The following is a 23,260-nucleotide window of genomic DNA, read 5'->3' on the forward strand; positions in this document are numbered from 1 at the left end:
TGCATGGGAGACTTGCAGAGCTGCAACTTGGGCAACTACACGTCTGCCACTACTACGTCTGCCACTATAGACTTCATGGCATGACAGAGGCGAAATGGATTATGGTGTGAGGGTACTAAGGTGTATCCTGTTACTATTGATAAAATGTCAATATAGTCACTGGGTGGTGCGTGGAATTCAGTGTGTGTGCTTGTTGTTTTTTAAGCCGGAGTGCAGTCTTGCTTGGGTGCCCTTCGCAAGTAATGACCGGGATGAGGACAAAGGTTGTAGAGGTAAGGGCCCAATTACTTTACTAGTAATCTTCATTGTTGTTCTGGTCATTCTTGCACAAGTCACTACCAACCACCTGTCCCTTACTTGTCTTCCAAACATCATCTGGCTTGACAAGAGGGTGCCAGGAATTCCTGTACATTTATAATGCTCAGTGGGGATCTGCAGGACTTTTAGTTACAGCAATTTCATGTTTTTCCTTGTGTCTGAAAGTGGATTTTAGCCAATGGTCCTTTTTTCCTGGGTCTTAGAAACCCAAAAAGAATTCAAAGCGCTGTCTATGAAAATGCCAGTGCTTTCTGGAGGCACCACTGTACCAGTTGACCGCAATGGTGCATGCTGCGTTTTCAGATTTGCCATGACCGGAGAATCTCTGACTGAGCATGTGGACTGTACTTAGAGCATCATTTTGTTCAATGTGAGGAGCACAATCCAGAATCCAATGCATTATGTAACTTGTTTTTGTTTTCTTTGGATGAACTTAATTGGTCTACAACTCATGCAAAAGATTTGCAACAGAAAGCCTATAACTAGATAAAAGGGGTGGACGATAAACAATTTTTTACTTGCGATGGTCAGTGAAGTTAAAAAACTTTACACCTTGTGAAGAACACAAAGTTTCATTCCCTTCACAAAAAGTCTTGCATTTTGTGCCCGAATTTTTCTGAAAGGAAATTCTCCCAGCAAAGATGATTTTTGTTCATTCATTTTTTTTTTGCTGAGTTTTTTCATAAATTTTACTTGTGTCAAAAATGTGTACACCTCTACTGAAAACATAGTGCTATCTTGAAAGTCACCCATACCATACTTAAACTCTGTTTTTGCAAGAACATTTTCGAAAAAAACGCCATAATCGTGTCTAGGTTTGGTCTGTTGATCAAGCCAACCAACTTGTAGGTTGGGCTTCGAATCCAACTACAAAAATATTGTAGAAGTGCGGCCTACTTTTGTTACATGTCTGTGGGTTTGACTGATTTCTTATTGATTTTTTTTTTTCACCGATTTTGTTTTTTTTAATTATTTTTTCAATAACTACTACTTCTTCTTAGGGAAATTTAAATATTTACCTGAATTGGTAGAACATTCCAGTTTTTCTGTGTTCGCTATGAGGAGCTTATCACATCCTTGTTTTGGTCTTTGCATTAGATGGTGTCTTCACTTTCTTGCTCTTCTCATTACTAATGCAAGATTACAGGTACGTAAATAAAAAGAAAAACACTTTTAGAAACGGTGACTATTTCCGATATGGCATTACCCGAGTTCTGATTTGAACTTTTTCCAGGCCTAAGGGATACCTGGCTCGAATAGTCCTATGCCCACCCAGTGGACCTTGTTGTCTAAAATGCGTTTAGCTAATCCTCGCCTTTTAACTGAAAACACTGCCCAAACTCGCCAAAGTTACTATGGCGAAGAAGAAGCTGAAAGTTCCAGAGTGCAAGGAGCTGTTGGCTAAAAAAAAGCAGGACTGGCTGAAGGTGTCGCATGTAAAATGTGGGTACTTGGCAGCAGCGTCCATTGCTGGGGTTCTAAACTAATTCTCCTTAGCAAAGGTTGCGACAATTTCAGCCAGTTCTGGCTTTTTATCAATTAACAGGGCACATGCTGGGACCCGGGAGCACTAAATTAGGAAAAATGAAACCAAAAATCCTGTAATGCAAACATCTGATCTCCACAATCCAGGTTTAACTGAAGAAGTCCTAAACGCCATCGGAAAACCGAGCAGCTCTCCAAATATCTATTATGTCGCTGTGGGAAATCTGTTATGTAGAAATAACATCCCTAGAAATACTTGAAAAGTATTGTGAGGGGGCACCAATGACTAGCAGTAGGGAATATTACTACCTCATTTTACAAAAAACACGCACTTTTGTATAGCTCATTTTAGATTACTGAATAGCCTTAAAGGACATCTTAACCACAGGAGTGGAATTTTATAGGGTTGTCCTCTTTAAAAATGTAATTTGGTACCAGAAACCATGAAGGAATGCTCTTTCTACAGGGTAAAAGTACATTTGCCTGGTGAAGCACTCCCTCACACATAACCAGCATTGGCAAAGCCAATAGGTGTCGCCTATGCAAGAGCTATTGGCTTTGCCACAGGGTTTTTGACCATCTTGTACACCAGTGTTGTAGAGTGTAGAGGCAGGGAGTGTTGTGTAGTGGAGTCTCGTAGAGTGGTGTACAGTAGAGTAGATTTGTGTAGAGTGCATTGGCATAAAGAGTTGCAGAGTGAAGTGTCATAGAGTGCAGTGCCATTTGATTCAGTAGCTAACAATGCAGCATCGTAGAATTCAGTGGCGTAGATTAGAGTGAAGTGACGCAGAGTGGAGTCAAATGGTGCAGGGTTGAGTGGCGTAGAGTTGATGATGCAGAGAGTAGTGGTGCAGAGTAGAGTACAGTGCCGTAGAGTGCAGTGGCTTAGAGTAGAAAAGTGCAGAGTAGAGTGGCAGAGAGTTCAATGACAGAGAGTGTAATGTTGCAGAGTAGTGTCAGAGTGCAGTGGTGTAAAGTGGAGCAGAGAGGCCTACAGTACAATGATGCAAAGTATAGTGCAATGGCGTACAGGGCAGTCACAGAGTACAGTTGTGTAGAGTGCAGTGACGTACAGTGTAGAGGACTAGAGTGCAGTGGTGTAGACTAGATTGTTTGAGTAGAGTGAAGTGGTGTGGAGTGAAGTGGTGGAGGGAAGAAAACAGTGGCATAGCGTGTAATGGCATAGAGTAAAGTGGTGTAGAGTGAAGTGGCATAGAGTGCAGTGATAGAGAGTAGATTTCCGTGGCATACAGTGAATTGGTGTAGAGTGCAGGGGAATAGAGTTGATTGTTACAGAGTAGAGTGAATTGGAATAGAGTGCAGTGGTGTAGAGTGCATTGGCAAAGAGTAGAGTGGTGCAGGGTAGAGTAGAGAGGTGTAGTGTGAAGTGGCCTAGGTGTGCTAGAAAAAAACCTCTTTTCTACCCCAAGTATCCAGCAAGATTGTCCCATAAATCCTCTCATTTGGAAGTCAGAGAAAGAAAAATAAACACAAGCCCTCCGAAGACTGCGCCACTAAGTAGTGCTTTAAGGCTGTGCCTTCCATCGCCTTAGGAAAGTGACTACCCTGTTAAGGCCTCCATGTTCCCAGGTCTAGATTTTCATTTGACAAAGCTAAAATATTTTGAGAGTGTGGAGTAAAATATGTTCTTGAAATAAGAAGTATGGTGTGCAAGAATTACGCATTCCATAGCCTTAACCATCCATGTGTTTCAAATGATTTTAATGTTTCAAAAAACTGAAGGAGTCTCTCTTAGGGCCCGATGTAGGTCGGTCGGTAACGTCCAAAAATCGGTATTTTCGGCCATTACCGATCGGTAAATAGGTGATTGGCATGTAGGGGGCTTTATTTTACCGAATCGGTAAAATTACCGATTCGGTAAAATAAAAAATCGGTAAATTTACCGAATCTGAGCCAGCCATATGTAGGTGGGACTCTTCAGAGTCCCAGGAGCCTTACCGAATCGGTATTTTACCATCAAATCCAATTTGATGGTAAAATACTGATTCCGGTGTGCATGCACATGTGTGCATGCATACCTATGCCATGTGACAGGCAGACCTGCCCTTAGGGCATGTATGCCTGCCACATGGCACCCAAGCCTGTTTTGGGGGTGCCAGAGGGTGTCAAAGTGACACCCCCTGCACCCTTGTGAAAATCGGTATTTACCGATTCGGTAAATACCGAATTGGTAATGCCCATTCATTCCTATGGGCTTCAAAGCCCATTGGAATGAATGGGCTTTACCGATTCGGTAAATACCGAAATCATCCGATTCGGTATTCCAGCACATCTGGAATACCTACATGTCGACCCCATAGATTTACCGATTTTTAATTACCGAATCGGTAAAATTCGGTAATTTAAAATCGGTAAATCTATTTTACCTACATCTAGCCCTTAATCTTTATTCGGCTTCATAAAACAATAGAAAGTACACATCATCATAACCCATAATTTTCAAAAACATAATACATCAGACAAAGAAAAATTATTAAAAAGCAATACAGCAACGAATATCAGCATACCAGAAAAACATAATAATCGAATGGTAAAGACCAATTACAGCGCAACAATTAAAACTCGTCCTCCAAAATCAGCCAGCAGAACTACTACTACAAGGAATGTTTGATAAAATAAACCACTGCAATACAAGTAACATCTGGTGGCAGCCATTGTAAAGAAGAAGAGTTTGTCAACATTGACTCAATTTTAAAAAGCTACACAAGGGAATCAAATTAAACTTAATTGGTACCTTATAATAACATTTATAAAAAAATATGATATTAAGGGTACACTGAACAGAGCGCTGACACATGGGCAAAGCAAACCTCCACATTGCATAGCCCAGTTTTCAAAAAATGAAACAAAACATAAAAATTGCTTAACATAAAACCTGTGGAACAATCCTTGTTGCATACTGACCTCAAATGAGAGGTTAGCTTTCTGTTTTGGTGCCACACGCACTTCATGGCAGGGCGCCCTTAGTTGCTACAGAGGCAGGAACCCTTCACCCTCACAACACCATAAGTTATGGTAGCGGGAGCCCAGCCAGGGACGTCATCAAAGGGCGTGAGGCCCACCGGGGGACATATAAGGCCATAGGAAGGGCTAGGACACCCTCTTTATCCCCTCTAGTGTGTCCAGGGCGGTGCGGACCAGCAGCATTTTTACCTATCCCTAAGGTGGCAGGGTTCCTGGCAGCAAAACAGCGAGGGATACCGAGATGTGGACTTCTTATTTGAACTGACTGACCCCTGGATTGGGGGGATGGTGCAGGGGGGGACTTCAATTTGGGCAGCAGTCTGGTGGAAGGAGGGACTGACCTGCTGGTGGTCCTGGACTCTCTTGCAGAACTTTGGGGGCTGCACCTGTTTTCAGCTATCCCTGAGGGGCTGCTGCATTATGCGGATCCCTGGATTGGTAGTTGCCTCAGGAATGGAGGGGTGGAGGTAGTTATTATCAATGACTGCTGGTCAATATGTTCAATCAATAATGGTGGGATGACCTAGTGGTAATTCGGGTCGGTGCGAATTGGGGCTTTCTAATAGAATGAGCACCGGAGATCTCGCCACAATGTACGTGTTTTTGATGATTGCCGCAATGTTTATAATGTAAATACGTTTTTGCCTAATGTAATCTTCAGGCTATTGATTGCATCTGATTATCGTTTAAGACAATTAATTTATTTCGCTTAACCTTGCTTATGACCAACGTTTATGTGAAATCGTGAATAAAGGACTATGCCATGGCTGACCCACAAAACTGTCATTCCTTGAAGTATGATTGTGGGGAAAGGCTGGTTGGTGGGTGAATCACATGTTGTATGCATACTACGAGGAAGTCCTTTAGACCCTGGTGGGGAGTATGCCCGCCTGTCACATCGGTGGAGGATGTATCCTCCCCTTCCCTAGGTTAGGACCAATGTTATGTGTTTTCTGGTGGCCCCTGCAGGAAGATGGGCCTTACTGGTCAGAGATCCAGATTGACCATAGCACAGTGAGGAGAATCTGGATCCAGCAGTGCAGAGGTACAGGTCTGAGGATGCTCTATTTGTGTCTGGTTTAATTTAACACAGTGCTGCAATTTTCAAGAAGAGTGGTTCTACTTTGCAGTTGCTGAGAACGTTAAAAGGAAACTCGCTGGGTTGCAGCGGAAGTGTGAAAGGCATATGTTACATTCTTTTATTTCCTCATTGTTCAATCTTACATAACTGCTGTACATATTGTCTGCAACTTGGAACATATTGATGCCCCTGCATCTTACATGTTGTGTTCCAGGTTCCACAACTGACAGTTGCACTTTCCTTCAGTTGCTGTCAGACGTGATGTGCCTTTTTACCAACTTTAATACATTTATTTTTCACTTACCTGCATTTTGGAGTACTCTGATTTCTTACAATGGCGACGAGGATGGGATTGAAGACCTTACCACCCACATCGTATTCAGGCACAGGTGCAGTGAATTTTTTCGGACTCGCAGTATTACTCTCCATGACGTCTTCATTATTTATTTTCGGTGCCAATTGGATTTGATCCTGCATTGCCAAAAATCCGGAATTTCTTACTTGATTACTTTCCATTTCGGAGATTTTCGTCCATTTTCAGTATTTCTTTGGACGATCTCCGTGATGATGAGCTCAGCTTAGTCCTCATTGGTTACCGGCTGTGACACGCTCTGTTTTATGACGTGTCGGCACAGCGGTTCTGGTTGGCTGTCAAAGGAGAAGAAGCAGAACGTGCAATATTTCCTATTGGCTACGCCATGCGTAATCACGCCGGCAACCATATTGGTGAAGTATGATTTTTCGCATCTGCAATCAGTAATTACCGGCAAGCTCCGCATTCAAGTAAGCTTCTGCTTGAAATCGTTTGATTTCTTCTTCATTTGTTGACTGGATTTTCCGGCGCTGGTGAGCTTTATTCTTGGCTTATTCTACATTTAAGCTATATACTTGACCAAATACTGAAATTTTCTGACTCGTTTGTATATAGTGGCTTGTCTATCCAGTGATGGTATGCTACTTCAGTTTACTGTCTTCAGACTGCTTTTTGCCTCTCACTGCTTTAATATTTTGTTCAGAGATAATTTCATACTTACACTATTTTTGACTGGTTTCCACATGTTCCATTTAGCTGTGCTATATTGTTGAGTGCAAATATTTTATCTCAGCACACACGGTGATGTGCACAACTTATTTACTTTATTGACTTTTACATCATAGAGTTTTAGGTATTATTATCTATAATCATTTTTATGATATTTTTACTAAAAGTATTTATATTTTTGTAAATTTTTTCTGTGGAAGTCTTATACTTGACAATTACTCTTCTACCATGCAATTTGATCCTCCATCCACATTTTTACAAACTAAGGGTGAACCAGCGATTCCTTGGACCAGGTGGAAGGAGAAGTTTTTCACTTACCTTAAAGCAATGGATGGAGAACGCATGTCCGCAGAAAGAAAAAAGAATATTTTTTACACTGTCTTGATCTGAAGGACAATTCGTGTATAGAACTCTTCCACCTGTCAGATCTGGTGGTGATTTTAATGTGTATGATGAAGCTATTTTAAGGATTTAAGGGAGATTTAAGCCTACTATGAGTATTGCTCTTAATAGGTCTAAATTTTATACTAAAGTTCAAGATGAAAATGAAAGTTTTGATGAGTTTCTCACTGCTTTCCGTGCATTATCTTTGAATTGTAACTTTGGTTTGATGACTGACGAAATGATCAGGGATCAAATCGTTGTACATGAAAAGAGTAAAAAAGTTCAAGAACAGTTATGGATTTTAGGTGATCCCAATTTAGAAACATCTATTAGTACTGCCAAATCTTTAGAACAATCCTATACATGGATTAAGTCACTTGATAAGGATACCAAAACTGCTTCTTCTAATATTAGTAGTGAAGTTCGTGCTGTCAACTCAATGTATCTAAACATTCTTCCAATTATAAAGGGGATATCAGTGTAACAAATGTGGGCGAACTGGACATTTTTCTAAAATGTGTTAAATTTGTTCTAAACCTTCTTATGATTCAAAAAGAACATTGTTCTCTTCTAAATTTAGTAATGGTAAAGTGTCATGTGGTAAAGTGTCATGTGTAACGATGACACTTCTAGCAATGTTGAGTCTGGCATTGTTGTGTCAGTCCATGATTTTGTTGACACGTCTAAAACTGATAAGTTACCTTCTCCTAAATGTATTGTAAATATCTTAAGTAAAGATTTGGAACTCATGGCAGACTTAGGTTCTCCGTGGACTATTATCACTAGAGTATTGCATTAAGATTTTTGAACGGGGGGAGCTACGCGGGCATCCAAGATGGTCGTGTAAGCAGAGGGCTCCCGGGACCCGCACCGACTATCCTCGAAATATCCTGATTTTTAATATGGGCTTTTGAAGATCTACTCTTGCTGATTTCAATATCCTTTCAAGAATCCAATATCCTTTCAAGAATCGAAATCGGATGTCGGGAGCCGATTTTACATCAACTTCATTTTTCTGGCCCGCCCCCGATCGAGACCGGGGACTCTGTTGCTTTGGTGGGCCGAGGAGTAAGTCAACAACAACGGCCTTAGGGACATCTTCCCAGCCGGCCTCATTGTCGCTTTCAGTTTCGATTTCTCCTCGACCCCTCGATTGACTATTCTAAGAGCGGTTTGGTTCCCAAGTCGGTGTAGCTTCGACCCGCTGTGTTGTCCTGCCATATCCCTCTACCCCTGCTTCATCCCTCGACTTGCATTCTACAGTATTGGCCTGAAATTCTGATTTGGTATTTCAATAGCATCGGCCATTTTCACCAGGTCCAGAGGGCCCCTTCGGGGCACAGCTTCCAATATGGCTTCCAAACCTGAGTTCGAGAGGCGCAAGACGAAGACGCCGACCCGTGGGGGACCTATCCAGACTAATGTGATGGACCGCTATATGCAACAGAAGGGTTCCGCCGGCGGTACCGGTCGTACTCTTGCGGATCCCAGGACGGACTCTGCTGCGCCATCGGAGGTTTCGCTCCAGGACCTAATGAGTGCCATCACTGGGATGAAGGCTGATATGGGGCTACAATATGAGGCTCTTGCCTCCAAGGTCGATACTGTGGCTATTGATGTCACACTTATCAGAGCGGATCTGGCTAAGACGAATGAGAGGGTCAAGGCTTTGGATTTGAAGACCTCCAGTCTCGTCACTGATATGGCGGACGCACAGTCGGGTCACATTGTTTCTGCAGACAAACCTTGGGATAGTGTATGCTTAGATTTCATAGGTCCCATGGATGAGCTTCCTTATAATTGTCATTTTGCAATGGTTTTGATTGATGTTTATTCAAAGTGGTTAACAGTAACGTTTGTTAAGGGCATCACTACTGAATCCACAATAAGATTTAAAAAAAATATTTTTAATGAGGATGGAGTTCCTTCTGTTATCATAACAGATAATGGAACACAACTTATTTCCAAGAGGATGCAGGATTTTTTATCTGGATGTGGGATTAAACATCTTCGCACGTCACTCTATAATCCACAAGGGAATGATCTTTGTGAGAGGGCTAATAGGGTCATTAAAGGAATCTTACAGATGTCTATTTCCACAGAGGGTTTCTATGATGAGACTGTGCAAGAAATGGTTTGGGCACACCGAACCACCACTCACAATGTAGATAAAAAGTCTCCATTTGAAATTATGCGAGGAAGAAGACCTGGAACTAAGCTGGTTCCTTCTTTTCTAATGAATTATAATTGGGAGGTTTCGGGTAATAGTGCAAAATGTACTGTGTCCCAATATCAGTAGGAGATATGGTTAAGGTTAAGCAAGGGCGGAATTTCAAAGGGACTTTCTAAATACAGAGGACCGTTCTAAGTGGAACAAGTTCATCCACACTATGTGGTGTTAAAGAATGGTGAGAAATGGAATTCTAGAAGGATTGCTATGTATCAAAAGGGAAATTCAAAAAATGTTGATAAATGTGGTAGTACATTGTTAAATAGTGGGTACACGATGTCCACTCAAGATGATCGATCAATCGTGATTTTATTAGATGTAGGAGAGAGGAAGGTGATGGAGATGCTTCACATCAACTGAGTAGTCTGGTTTCACATACTGACTTACATGGAAATGATTCATCTGTCTCTAACAATGCTAGGAGCTTAAGGTCACGCCAACCTCCTGTTTATTTGAATGACTATCTGAGTTAAGCAATGTATATTATCTCAATGTTACTTGTATTCACTCAAGCAATGTATATTATCTCAATGTCATTTTTATTCACTCCAAGGGAAGGAGATGTGTTGTAAATATTATCCTCTGTTGTTCACAGTTCTTATTAGCCATTTCTTTGTGTTCATCTTTAGCTATTCTATGTAGAACCCATTAATGTTTGCTCCTATGTCATCAAGGCTGTGAGATTCCAGACTTGCCAGTTAAAGTCTGGTCTGCTGGAGAGATGTAGCGTTGACTTCTACTCTTATCATTAAACCTACCTACTTACCTCCAAGAAACCTCTAAGGAGTATTTTTTAGTTTACAACACAAACCAACACTCGAATTCTGAACAACCTCAGCACATTTCATCCATTTTTATCCTTAACCAGTTGTTTGTTAATCAGGCCTACTAATACCTCAATATCCATTTTGATGGGCCCCTTTCATATCCCAGGCTCTCTACCCCACAGTACCATGGCAACCTTCAGAGGAAAACACTCAAAGAACAAAATACTCCATCCATGTTCCCATAGTAAGTGTGGCTACGTTTATGCGTATCACCTATCCTGCCAAAACAAACCAAAACCTCTAGCACCCAAAACATGCGAAAGAAATGCAGTACCCACTCAGCCTCCCTGTCCAGTGCTGAAATTGTAGCTCCATTTATATATTTTCCCAAAAAACTCCCCACACTTCGAGATCTGCCTAGTTTCCCACCCTCAATGTCACCCTATCGTGCTGCAGCTCTGCTCCAGACCTTGCAGAGGACAACGGTCTGCAAAAGGCTCTCTCCATCCTGACATGTCACATCATTTAGGTGTGCCAACAATTCACCAATTATAGACACTGCCTCCTCAATTAAGCTGAGGATCTACAAAATGCATTTCCAAACTTCTCAGGCCATTTTCTCTGGCCCCATTGACACAGTCCTTCATTAAACTTGTTCTCAGTTGCTTGTCTGCATTCTGAAACACCACGACTAGAACATTTGCAACAATATATTTTGGTGAAAACTCATCAAGTAGGACAATAGTACTTTTAATTTGACTGGATCTACCATTTTAGAAATACTTGAATACGTTCAGTAGGACAGTGGCAACACTTTTCAGGAGAGCTCCACTACTTTCTTATGATGTATTTTTTTAACAGCATTAACCAACACTACATACAAGCACAACAGTGTTCCAGGGTTACATTCACCAGGTAGTACTGTTACATGAGATTAGAATACAGCTCCGGAAAGTGGACATCATGGACACTGTCATTGGCAGCAGAACCCAGTGGGCCTACATAAAAATAGTGCATAGGTTGTGCATGCATAGCTTGCATGGAACAGTAAAGTAGATGGTCCAAGGAACCTACAAGCATATTAGGGTTGTCTACAGGTTACACAGTCCTTATTGTCTTTAAATAGGTGTCTAATGCATTCAGCTAGGACAGGAGTAGTAAAGACCTCCACTGGATTGCAATTGAGATTTTAGAAAACCTATGGCAACCGCTAAATACGTAGCTACTTAAGACAGTTTAATTATGCATATCTCGATCTGTACACCCCGCTAATTGCATAGCGCTTGGATGCCGTTGCCTGGGTACCTTCTGCACTCCATATATGTTATGTTATACAGTTTATTAAGCGCACAGCTGCCCCAGTAAAGGGGCGTCCCGGCGCTAGTCCCATGTAAAGAAACAAAGCTGGGGTAGAAAAAAGAGACATAAAAAACGGAGAGACACTATTTCTCCGGAAATAGATAAGTTTTAATGGCTTTTCTGAATTGCAGCGCATCCTTTATCTCTCGAATCTGGGCAGGGAGAGAGTTCCAAAGCTTAGCCACCAGGAACCGGAAGGAACGACCTCCTGCTCTACTGCGCTTTAACCAGGGGACTACCACCTGGTTTTGTCCTGCCGACCGCAGAGACCGCGTAGGCATGTACATATTAAGCAGTGGTCTCAGCAATTTAGGAGTGGATAGTCTAATAATTTTAAAAGCGATACACAAAGTTTTAAACTGTATCCGCTGAGCTACTGGAAGCCAATGAAGTTTCCGGATAGTGGCCAATGTAGGACTAAAACGTGGCAAGCCTATTAATGCTCTAGCAGCAGAATTTTGGATATGTTGAAGGCGGGTAATATCCGCCTTATTGGCACCAATAAATAGAGAGCTGGCATAGTCCAGTCTGGAAAGTACCGTCGACTGAACAATTAATTGTCTGGTGGCAGGGTCGAAGAATTTCAAACCTGGCTTAAGGCTGCGTAAAATGCCAAAACATGTGGCAGCAACCTTTTTCGTTTGGGAACAGAAACTGAGCTCTGAATCTAACCAGACTCCCAGATTCTTCACTTCATTCTTTGGTATCGGGGCTGTCCCCAAAGAGGATGGCCACCAATATGCACCATTCATTCATTAATTTATCATCAGGAAGTGTAGGTATAACTAACTATGGAAAAAAGGCAATTGAGTGCTTTACTGAATCCAAAACAAGAGGAAATTACAATCGTAGGGTCCTAATTTTTTTTTAAATAGATCATGTTTTCCCTAGTAGATCTGGAAGAGCAACTAAAGAGCAATTCTAGCATGAGCTTTCCCCTCTCTCTCGGCACCTACAACAGTTTAGGCAATAGAAGTATTCCTGGAAGCAAGACCAATACCACACAGAGTCCTTATCAGTTTCATAATAAATTTGGCATTAAAGAGAAATTATTTTAAATTTTAAGTGGAGTTTTTCTTCTAGATCAACAAGCCTGCGATGGGATGTTCCTTTGCCCTAGAGATAGCAATACTTTACACAGCTCAATTCGAAGACAAGTGTGTCTATAACAACAATCCATTTTGAAACAATGTGACAAAATTGCTAAAATTCATCGCGCATCTGAACTGAGGAAGAAGAGACTCTTAACCAACTCCATCTATGTTTAAACAATAGAACGGCAGACATGAAGTTTAGTATGAGCAAAAACAATCAAGACATCAAATTCCCAGATGGAGAAGTCAAGGCCATTGATCAGCTAATAACAACATTGCATCCAAAAATTACTGACAAACACAGTGCTCTTCATTTTACGAGTTTCCATCCCCGGAACGCAAAAAAAAAACCTACCTTATGGTCTATTTCTTAGAATCCGATGCAACTATAGATTGAAAGATGACTATTTCTATCATGCCACCAACCTTTCCGAAAAACGTAAAGAAAATGTGTATCCCTGTAAACTTCTAAAACATTCACTAGAGAGAGCATGGTTTACTCCGAAAGAATGTCTTCTGGAGCAAAAAGAGAAAAATATGTCTGATCAAATATTTTGCTTATCCATGTTTTGTCCCAAACAAACCTCTTGAAAACGATGATCTTGCAAAAATGGCATTTAATATAAAAACTGGATAGTACACTTGAGTGGCCCTTGTTTGCACCGAATATAAATCCAAGTATGGGTAAACATCTGGTCTGAGCATATACCCCTCCAACAATAGCAAAAAGCAATTTAAGGCAATACTGGAAGCGATCGCCCCTCGCGGGACTCCACAAATGCAGCACATGCATAGCATGTAACCAAACAATGGATGGCTCTGAATTCCAACTGGATAATGGAAATTGGAAACATGCTGCGTTTTGAAACTGCATTTTATGCCTTTTCTGGAAACAATATTTTGGCAAAACAAACCAAGAGATATGACTAAGGATTATATAGCACAAATCAATATTTCGACGCAAGGTGGCTTTGGGGCCATTGGTCAATCATTGTGATGAGAAAAAAACATGCAGATGATTATTTGAAGTAGACAGTTCTTGGGGTCATTCAGTCAGACTTTGGGGCGGAGGCCTAGAAAGGAAACTAAGTCTACTTAATATTGAGATTCAAAACGATTGCATGAGGATTAAATGAGATGTCAGAACTGCAAAACATATGTCTTAACACCTTAGCTGCTTTGGAACGTCAAGCTCCAGTGCTGAACGTTCCATTGCGCAGGTGCAGCTGGAACGTCCAACGGCCAACGGCAGCACTCCCGAGGTAGTGGTGCCGTCGGCCGTTGGTATAGGTGCAGCACTTAAGAGGTTAATGAAAGAATATGTACGTATCAGCATCATGTTCATATAGTAAACAAGTATGAAGAGAATCAGCGGAAAGGACAACAAGCACCTTAAAATGTTTATTAGGTCACATATGAACAAATGTTTAAAAACCGATAAAATTCAGAACATTTTAAATGAGCAGCAATTTAAATAGTTACACTTGCAAAAATCTGGTTAATCACTGCCCATATAAACATGCTTACAAAGTGGTTTTGATGAAAGGAAACTACATCAATAAAGATACCCTTATCAATCATGAAGAGCACCAGTGGAAAGGATATTATCACTTTAACACTCCAAAGAGGCCACATATGAATCAGCAGTTTAATCAAATAAATGAACTGCCACCAGAGTTTTTCAAAACAAACAGGAATAAATAGTGGTAAGTCGAGGCGTGTTGGCAGTGGACCGAAAGAATGAACTACAATAACCAAGATACCCTTGCCAAACAACGAAAATGTCATGTTACTTCCGGCCTCCTTTGAATTGAGGGAACACTAATTGGTGCCAAACTTAAGTGCGGGAACATATAAATTGATCAAAAACAGCTGTGCGCAGTCACTTGCTGATGCTTCTGCAACGCCGTCACTTCACTGAACAAAGTACTGCTCAAAATTAAAACTGCAAGTAAGCTGTCTTTAAATTGTTCGTGCTAGCAACAGTTTAGTGAATAAATTCATCAAAGGCATATTTTCCTTCAATCCCATTCAGAGGGAAGTCCGTTAAATCTTGAAAATAAATTTGCGGGGAAAGAAATATTGCATACGAGCTGTGCCGCACGGTCTTCGCCTAAAAATGAAAGCTATCAGCTTCGCCGATCAGAGAAAAATCATAGTTGGAAACTGTTAGAAGGTGGTTCTGACACTCTGAGCTGCATGGATTTTTAGCTTTTTGAGCACCTAATTGTTGAGCCTTTACTGTGGGAGAGGCTCATATGTTGGGACTCACCCACAGTGATCTCATGCTGAAAGAGACTGCATGTGGATTTTACTAGTGTCCCCCTAGCTTTATTAGGCCGCTGCGCTGCAGCTGGAGTAAGGGGCACCAGGCTGGTTACATGCAGACACCTGTGTACATGCGTGTGCACACTGTGCAGGGGAGATTCCTGGTATGCGCAGCCCAGGAGCAGCTACAAAGTGAATGGTGTGGCAGGATTTAGGCAGAATTGGGTGGTTACATGGAATAGGCTTTATATAGTGGGAAGAAACATGGCAGGGAAAGTCAGTGTGTTTTACTGTTTTTTCACTTCATTATTCTCCTACGTGGATGTGTAGCCCATGGGCTAGTTTCACTTTCCTAAGGCCTACAAGTTCCAGACACGCACTAAAGTACACTGTAACTGGTGTGAGAAGAAGCATTCTGCAGAGTCCAAAGTCATATTTGTACTGCTGTTGGGTCATCCAGAAATGTAATATTTCTCTGAGTCAGCTCATAACCAGGACCTGGCTTGGACCCTGTCCCCTGGCCCCGAAGCAATGGAAGGCAAGGGGGAGTGCCGTAGCACTCCCCTAAGGTCTGGTGAGGCTGAGGAGGTCTTCGCTTCTGCCTGCTGGAGTGGGCAGACCAGAACCGAGGGGCCAGCGCCCGAGGCAGCACGCGAGGGTGCTGGTTGGGCGTTGAGTCGGCAGGGGCTGTCGGGGGTGGGCTCCCTGGGCTGTCCCCCAGCGATTGCACCATGTGGGGTTCCCGGGTGGGACTGGGACCCCAAAGAGGAAGAGGCCGGGCCAGGGGCCCGGGTGGGAATGGGCCCCCGCAAAGAAGCAGGAGCAGCTGGGGGGCCTCCCTGGGCTGCATAACTCACCTGAGGGTCCGGGTGGGACCAGGTCACTCACCGAGGACTGGATGCGGTGCAAAACGCCAAGACAAAAGACAGCTTGACTCTCCCCAGTGCAGTAGGGGAGCCGCTGCTCTAATATTCAAGAGTGCCTATAATGCCTTGCATGCCCGGACAGGCCTGCAAGGGAAATCAGCATTTCCTCAGTGGGTGGTGGCCCCAAGAGGATGGGGTCACCGCCAAAAGTGTGCCAGGGGAGCTGCAGAAGCTACGCAGTCTCCCCTCAGCACAAAGAGAACAGCCCCCCACTAAGTGTCATGGGGACTCAAAAGAATAACCCCTCAAGGGCTCAGCCAGGCGTTATCAGCATCCCCATGGCTCGAACTTTAGTTCTGCAGCTGGAGGTGCCTTAGAGACAGGCTCAAGGTGTGAAGGGCTGAGTTGGGGATATCTGGAGAAGGACATCCCCTGGAGGTGAAGAGGTGTAATTGCACCACAAATGCAATTAACAACGTTATTTCTTTTAGAGGGACTGAAAGTCACATGTGTAATGTGGAGTACTTGTGTAAGGTGATGTCATAAGCCATAGGGGGTTATGTTGCTAGACATTCCTGCTAGGGTGTCTGGCTGTATATGCTTAATTCTGTGATTTCATCCGTGATGCCTTTAGAGGCTGTAATTGCAATGCATTATAATGATCAACAAATGTGATGAGTACTGTCATTCTAAAGTGATGCTTAAACATGTATTCTTCCTGCTGCGCTTAGGTGAAGAACAACCCAGACTGTTAGCCACTAAAGATGTAGGGGTATACAGGGGTATACAGTATGGGCAGTATGACATCTTTAGTCAAGGTTATGTGTCACCAAGGCAGGGGTACCCATGTTCAAGGCTTGTTAAGGTAATGGGGTGCGTCTCCACAGGGATGGTGCCAGTGCACAGGGCCCTCGCTCCAAGTTATGTTCAGCTAAATGCATTAGGGGGCCCGATGATGTGCATACATGGTAGTGCTGGTACTAGACCCCACCCCCCTGCGGGAGGGGTGGGAACGTTATGCAATATCACAAAGTAATTTCAACACCTTCTGTATATTTGTAAATTGGTGCATAGTATTAAGTAGTGTGTATATGTTTAACAAATGTACTCTTACTTTTATAAAGCAAAGTACAGACAGGACAATCAATTATTGAAAGTTATTTCTGCGCACTTGTGATGGCGGTTACTAGCCCACACCACCGACCTTGAGTAAGCCGTAGACTGCTCTGCAAACCTACCCTCTGAGAGTCAGGCGCTCCACTAGGTTGTTTGATTCCCAGTGAAGGACAAATGTGACATGTTATTTGTGCAGGCCTCACAGATCCGTCCTTGTTTTCCAACATCCAGATTTGACCTTTTTTCTTATTTAGAACACCGAGCAAGGGGCTACATTGTATACTGGAGAAACATACACTGGCAAAGGTACAAAACCCCTCCTCACTCGAGAGCACCAACAGAGATTGAGTAAGTGTTACTATGAAGCTTTGAAGCTTTAAACGTACTAAAAAATGCACTGATTCTTTTTTTATAGATGGTTTTCTCACTGGTCAATTTAGAAATCTAAAATTGTTGGACTGTGACAAACAGCAGATTACGAACTCCTGTTATAGATGGAGCTTGATCAATCCAGCAAAATACAGCGGACAAGTAATTGAGCCTCCAACAGTAATAATTCTATTGAACATAACCCTAATTCAATGCCAACTTTATCTTAAATCACTTTCTGACTTCTTCTTTTAAACCATCAAACAGGCGGTTATAATGCTTTAAAGAACTGCATGCTAAGAAAGTGGATCAAAGCAACTATTATAACTTCGTTATGTTAAGAAAGGTCTGCACAGTTTCATAAGTGTCACGAATCGGCTTGACAAATCTCAATGCGATCTGAGAGGGAGCCTCCAACTATCTATGCTTTCTTCGGAAAGCTGGCTCTGTATCTACAATACCAATGTAAGGCATAGTGTGCACAGAGTCCAGTGGATCCCCAAAGGATTACTGAGGTTAAAGTAGATAGCACCTTATTCTCTATTTGTGGTAGTGTGGGCGAGCAGTAAGGCGCTATCAGAAGGTAGTGTTCAGCATTTATTGTACACACTCATGCAAGAAATAGTTTCACACACTCAAAGACTGAGCTCTGACCAATTGTTTTTTATAAAAAATTTTCTTTGTTGTATTTTATTTTTAGAACCAAGCCAGACTTGGTGCAGGTAAGTAAAATAATACTTTTTTCTTGTAATACATTTGAATGCAGGTACAGGTAGGTCAAATGCTCAGAAACAAAAATCTAGTCATCAAACTCCTAGGGATCTTGGAGGTCTTCTTTCTTTAGGAGTTTTTATTTCTGTACAGCCATTTCATAACACTGTATTGTTCAAATCTAGGGTACGGTTCGAATATAGGAACAACTTTTTATGGGGTAGTCTACCAAATGCGCAAGGCATCCTGCAGTGTTTAATTTGAGCTAGTGGTTGTATGGGGTTATATGGGGGTATAAGTTACTAATAGTTATTAGGCACTGCAAGTGCTTAGTTTGTAAAAGATGAAGTGCTGGGGCACAAAGTTTAACATTGAAGCCTGAGTCCAGTGCTATCAAATGTCTGTGGTGTGTGGGGAAAGGAGGGGTTGTTTGCCAAACACTGAGGCTGCATAGTTTTGATTCTACCTGCTATCAAACCCCATATAAATGGGGTATAAGTGAGTAATAGTTGTTAGGCACTGCAAGTGCTTGTAAAAGAATAAGTGATGGGGCACAAAGTTTAACAAAGAAGCCTGAGTCCGGTGCTATCAAATGTGTGTGGGGAAAGGAGGTGTTGTTTGCCAAACCCAGAGGCTGCATTTTCTACCTGCTGCTCTTTCATCCACCACCAGACACCCCCTGCATCTTCATCTCAACATTGCCTGTTCATTTTCATCCCTGCTTTTTTTTCTTTATCACTATTTTCCTGTCTTTCTGTCCTTTTTTGTGTTTTCTCTCATAGGACACAGGCTGATAAGGAAAAATGAGTTCAGTTTGACCCACCTGCAACCACTAGCTCAAATTAAACACTGCAGGCCGCCTTGCGCATTTGGTTGACTACCCCCAAAAAAGTTGTTCCTATATTTGAACCGTACAGTGTTCTGAAATGGCTGCACAGAAATAAAAACTCCTAAAGAAAGAAAGATGGCCTTCATAATCCCGAGGGAATGACAGAAGAATTTGCTGACTAGATTTTGGTTGGGGTCATTTCGCTGGTTGATATGTTTTCTTTTGGGTCAGTATTTGCCTGAAACTCTTACTATTTGCGGTTGCGATGAACATTCGAGCCAAACCATTTTACACTTTGTTTTCTTTTGCCAATTTTATCTCCCATTTACTAGGAAACTCTTATTACCGCTTGTGTGCAAATATAAATTCTCTAAGTGCAAAGTGGCTTTGTATTCTCTCCTGCAACTTAATGACTGATGTTTGCTTCGCTTTTGCAAACGTTTTGAAGGGCATTTTAGCAAAGGGAAGGAACATGTTGTTTGAACACCAATCCACTTTAGTAGCTCCTGTTTTCATTGTATTTGTATTGCTGCTAAAATGATTATTGTTGTTACTAACATTTTACTACTTTTATAAGATTGATTGTTATTTAATGTTATTGACTAATGCTTGCTGCTATTTATGGAGCCAGTTCAGTTGCACTGCCACTTTAGCTATGATCAAATCGTTGTCTTTTTCTGTGTTTTTTTCTTATCTTAAATGGTAATGTGATTGTAATTTCCTCAATGAGTTCGATTTTATTGTCGTTTGTTATTATGTGTTTCTTTTATGACCTTTCTTTGGCTGGTCGAATACAGAAAGAATTGAATTGACCGAGTTAGTGAAGCAAGACAAAAGCTTAAAAACCATCTAAAACGGGCAAAATAGTTAGCAAAACCTTCACATTAAACTTGCAAGAAAACCATCACGGACTCTTGCATGCCAAACGGCAATGTGAAAATATTCAGGCTGTCACTTCATTCATACCAGTTCTCAACCGTGTGTACTACAGGGCCACACACCATACATACAGAACATTGTAAATGGCTGCATCTCCACTATTTAAGAGGCACATGAGTAAGTAGGAGCCTGGGAACCGGCTTTGATATCGGCCTACTCTAGAGAATGTGTACATTTCACAATGAAATTAATATTATGCACGTGAGACAATTGGAATCATTTGTCAGTCATATTACTGACCTGATACATCATGCACTTAGTATTAAAGAACCACGCCCGTCTAAAAGCAACATGTTACCATGTTTCATCAGCTTCCTGAAACTCCAAAAACTTCTTGTTTGAAGATTTAGAAACCAAAGGGAGGTTTTCTGCCACGATGTTGACATCCTACTCTTTACCTAAGCAGGCAGAACTTTCATACTTCACACTGATAGTTTCTTTCTTAAACATTCTGGTCATGTAAGATTCCTGATCTCCTGAAACAGCTCTTTGGGGGAGCCTACTGCTGTTAAAACGGTCTCGCAAAAATGATTTGGTCTCTCTTGAAATAAGAGACTTTTTTAGGATCTCAGTGTTTTTTAAAGAATTCATTATCATTTTATTCATACTATCTTCTCCTCTGCCTGCTTTATTACAGGTATTTGTCCCCTGAGTCCATTAGTAAACCAGCAACTTATCTTTATTTTTTGCCTTTTTTAGGTCTCGCCTTTACCATTCCGCAGGAATGGGAAATGGGGAGAATTCAAGTCGGCTATTTTCTCTTCAAACCAAAGGGCTTTCAGCCCCGCGGTTTTCATGCTGTTCACGTGAACCACGTGATAACATGCACGCGCATTCAGGGCCAGCCAGCCCAGCACATCAAAGGGCTTCTCCTCCCCTAATTATTCATGGCCGGTCGCAGGCCGGCCGTACTTTCAGTTTCCCGGAACAGCTTCCACTCACCTAATTAGGGGAGGAGAAGCCCTTTGATGTGCTTCACACCAATGCGCCTCAGTCATTCCTCTTGTTTGTATTTGCTTCAAGACTCCGATCTGCTCATGTGCACAAGACGCTTTACACATTACACTCATCTGCCTGAAGTGGGAGTTTTAAACAAGCAAAGCTGGTCCTTCTGTACTTGCAGTTTCACTTCTAATGTGTGTTGTTATTTATCATGATTTTTTTTAGCTGAGGTGTATCCCGCTCGTTCATGAGTTTGATCTCTTCATACTGTGAAATGTTTTCTAAGTTGTTTTTGATTGTCTTACCGCTGGAGGTCTCCCTGTGCTACATTTAGCCTCTGACACATGCAACGCCACGCAACCACGCAACGCCACTCAACCACGCAACGCCACTCAACCATGCAACGCCACTCAACCAAGCAACACCACTCACACATGCAACGCCACTCACACATGCAACGCCACTCACACATGCAACGCCACTCACACACGCAACGCCACTCACACATGCAACGCCACTCACACACACATGCAACGCCACTCAACATGCAACGCCACTCAACCACGCAACGCCACTCAACCACGCAACGCCACTCAACTACGCCACGCAACTACGCAACGCCACGCAACTACGCAATGCCACGCAACTACGCAACGCCACGGATGCAACGCCACTCACACATGCAACGCCACTCACACACACATGCAACTCCACTCACACATGCAACGCCACTCACACATGCAACGCCACTCAACCACGCAACGCCACTCAACCACGCAACGCCACTCAACCACGCAACGCCACGCAACTACGCAACGCCACGCAACTACGCAACGCCACGCAACTACGCAACACCACTCAACTACGCAACGCCACTCAACTACGCAACGCCACTCATCTACACAACGCCACTCATCTACACAACGCCACTCATCTACACAACGCCACTCAACTACGCAACGCCACTCAACTACGCAACGCCACTCAACTACGCAACGCCACTCAACTACGCAACGCCACTCAACTACGCAACGCCACTCAACTACGCAACACCACTCAACTACGCAACACCACTCAACTACGCAACGCCACTCAACTACGCAACGCTCACACATGCAACGCCACTCACACATGCAACGCCACTCACACATGCAACGCCACTCACACATGCAACGCCACTCACACATGCAACACCACTCAACCACGCAACGCCACTCAACCACGCAACGCCACTCAACTACGCAACGCAACTACGCAACGCCACGCACCTACGCAACACCATGCACCTACGCAACGCCACTCAACTATGCAACGCCACTCAACTACGCAACGCCACTCAACTACGCAACGCCACTCAACTACGCAACGCCACTCAACTACGCAACGCCACTCAACTACGCAACACCACTCAACTACGCAACGCCACTCAACTACGCAACGCCACTCAACTACGCAACACCACTCAACTACGCAACGCCACTCAACTACGCAATGCCACTCAACTATGCACACATGCAACGCCACTCACACATGCAACGCCACTCACCTATGCAACGCCACTCACCTACGCAACGCCACTCACCTACGCAACGCCACTCACCTACGCAACCCCACTCATCTACGCAACACCACTCATCTACGCAACGCCACTCAACTACGCAATGCCACTCAACTACGCAACGCCACTCAACTACGCACACATGCAACGCCACTCACACATGCAACGCCGCTCACACATGCAACGCCGCTCACACATGCAACGCCACTCACACATGCAACGCCACTCACACAGCCAATGCCACTCACACAGCCAACGCCACTCACACAGGCAACGCAACTCACACATGCAACGCAACTCACACATGCAACGCCACTCAACTACGCAACGCCACTCAACTACGCAACGCCACTCGCACATGCAACGCCACTCAACTACGCAACGCCACTCACACATGCAACACCACTCACACAGGCAACGCCACTCACACAGGCAACGCCACTCACACAGGCAACGCCACTCACACAGGCAACGCCTCTCACACAGGCAACGCCTCTCACACAGGCAACGCCACTCACACAGGCAACGCCACTCACACACGCAACGCCACTCACACACGCAACGCCACTCACACACGCAACGCCACTCACACACACAACGCCACTCAAACACGCAACGCCACTCACACACACAACGCCACTCACACACACAACGCCACTCACACACGAAAAACCACTCACGTTGCCAATAGGTCTCGCAGTACGACAGTTGGTGCCATTACAATTGCAAATAACAATGCCTTTCACTTTGGTTATCATTTTAAATACATAAAGGGCTTTGTCATTTACAAAACCAATAGCTCCAACTTTCCTACTGCGAGACCTATTGGCAACGCCAGTGCTTGTCTTGTTTATTTATGGAACTGAAATGTCAATATATTCCAAGAGACCTCGCTGAAATTAACTCTTTACTCTCTA

The 23,260-nt window shown here is 43.1% G+C and overlaps 1 protein-coding gene across 1 annotated transcript in view; it reads left to right on the forward strand.

Moving 5' to 3' along the window:
- LOC147731490 (uncharacterized) overlaps positions 1–23,260 on the forward strand; it is a 93,024-nt gene that overhangs the window by 2,794 nt on the left and 66,970 nt on the right. Inside the window, exon 2 of the mRNA XM_086956542.1 lies at positions 17,250–17,343. Coding sequence (XP_086812668.1) covers positions 17,250–17,343 — 94 coding nt within the window. The remainder of the gene's footprint in view (positions 1–17,249; positions 17,344–23,260) is intronic.

This window comes from Lissotriton vulgaris, chromosome 2_1, assembly GCF_964263255.1.
Source record: "Lissotriton vulgaris chromosome 2_1, aLisVul1.2, whole genome shotgun sequence".
In the NCBI taxonomy this organism is placed as follows: domain Eukaryota; kingdom Metazoa; phylum Chordata; class Amphibia; order Caudata; family Salamandridae; genus Lissotriton; species Lissotriton vulgaris.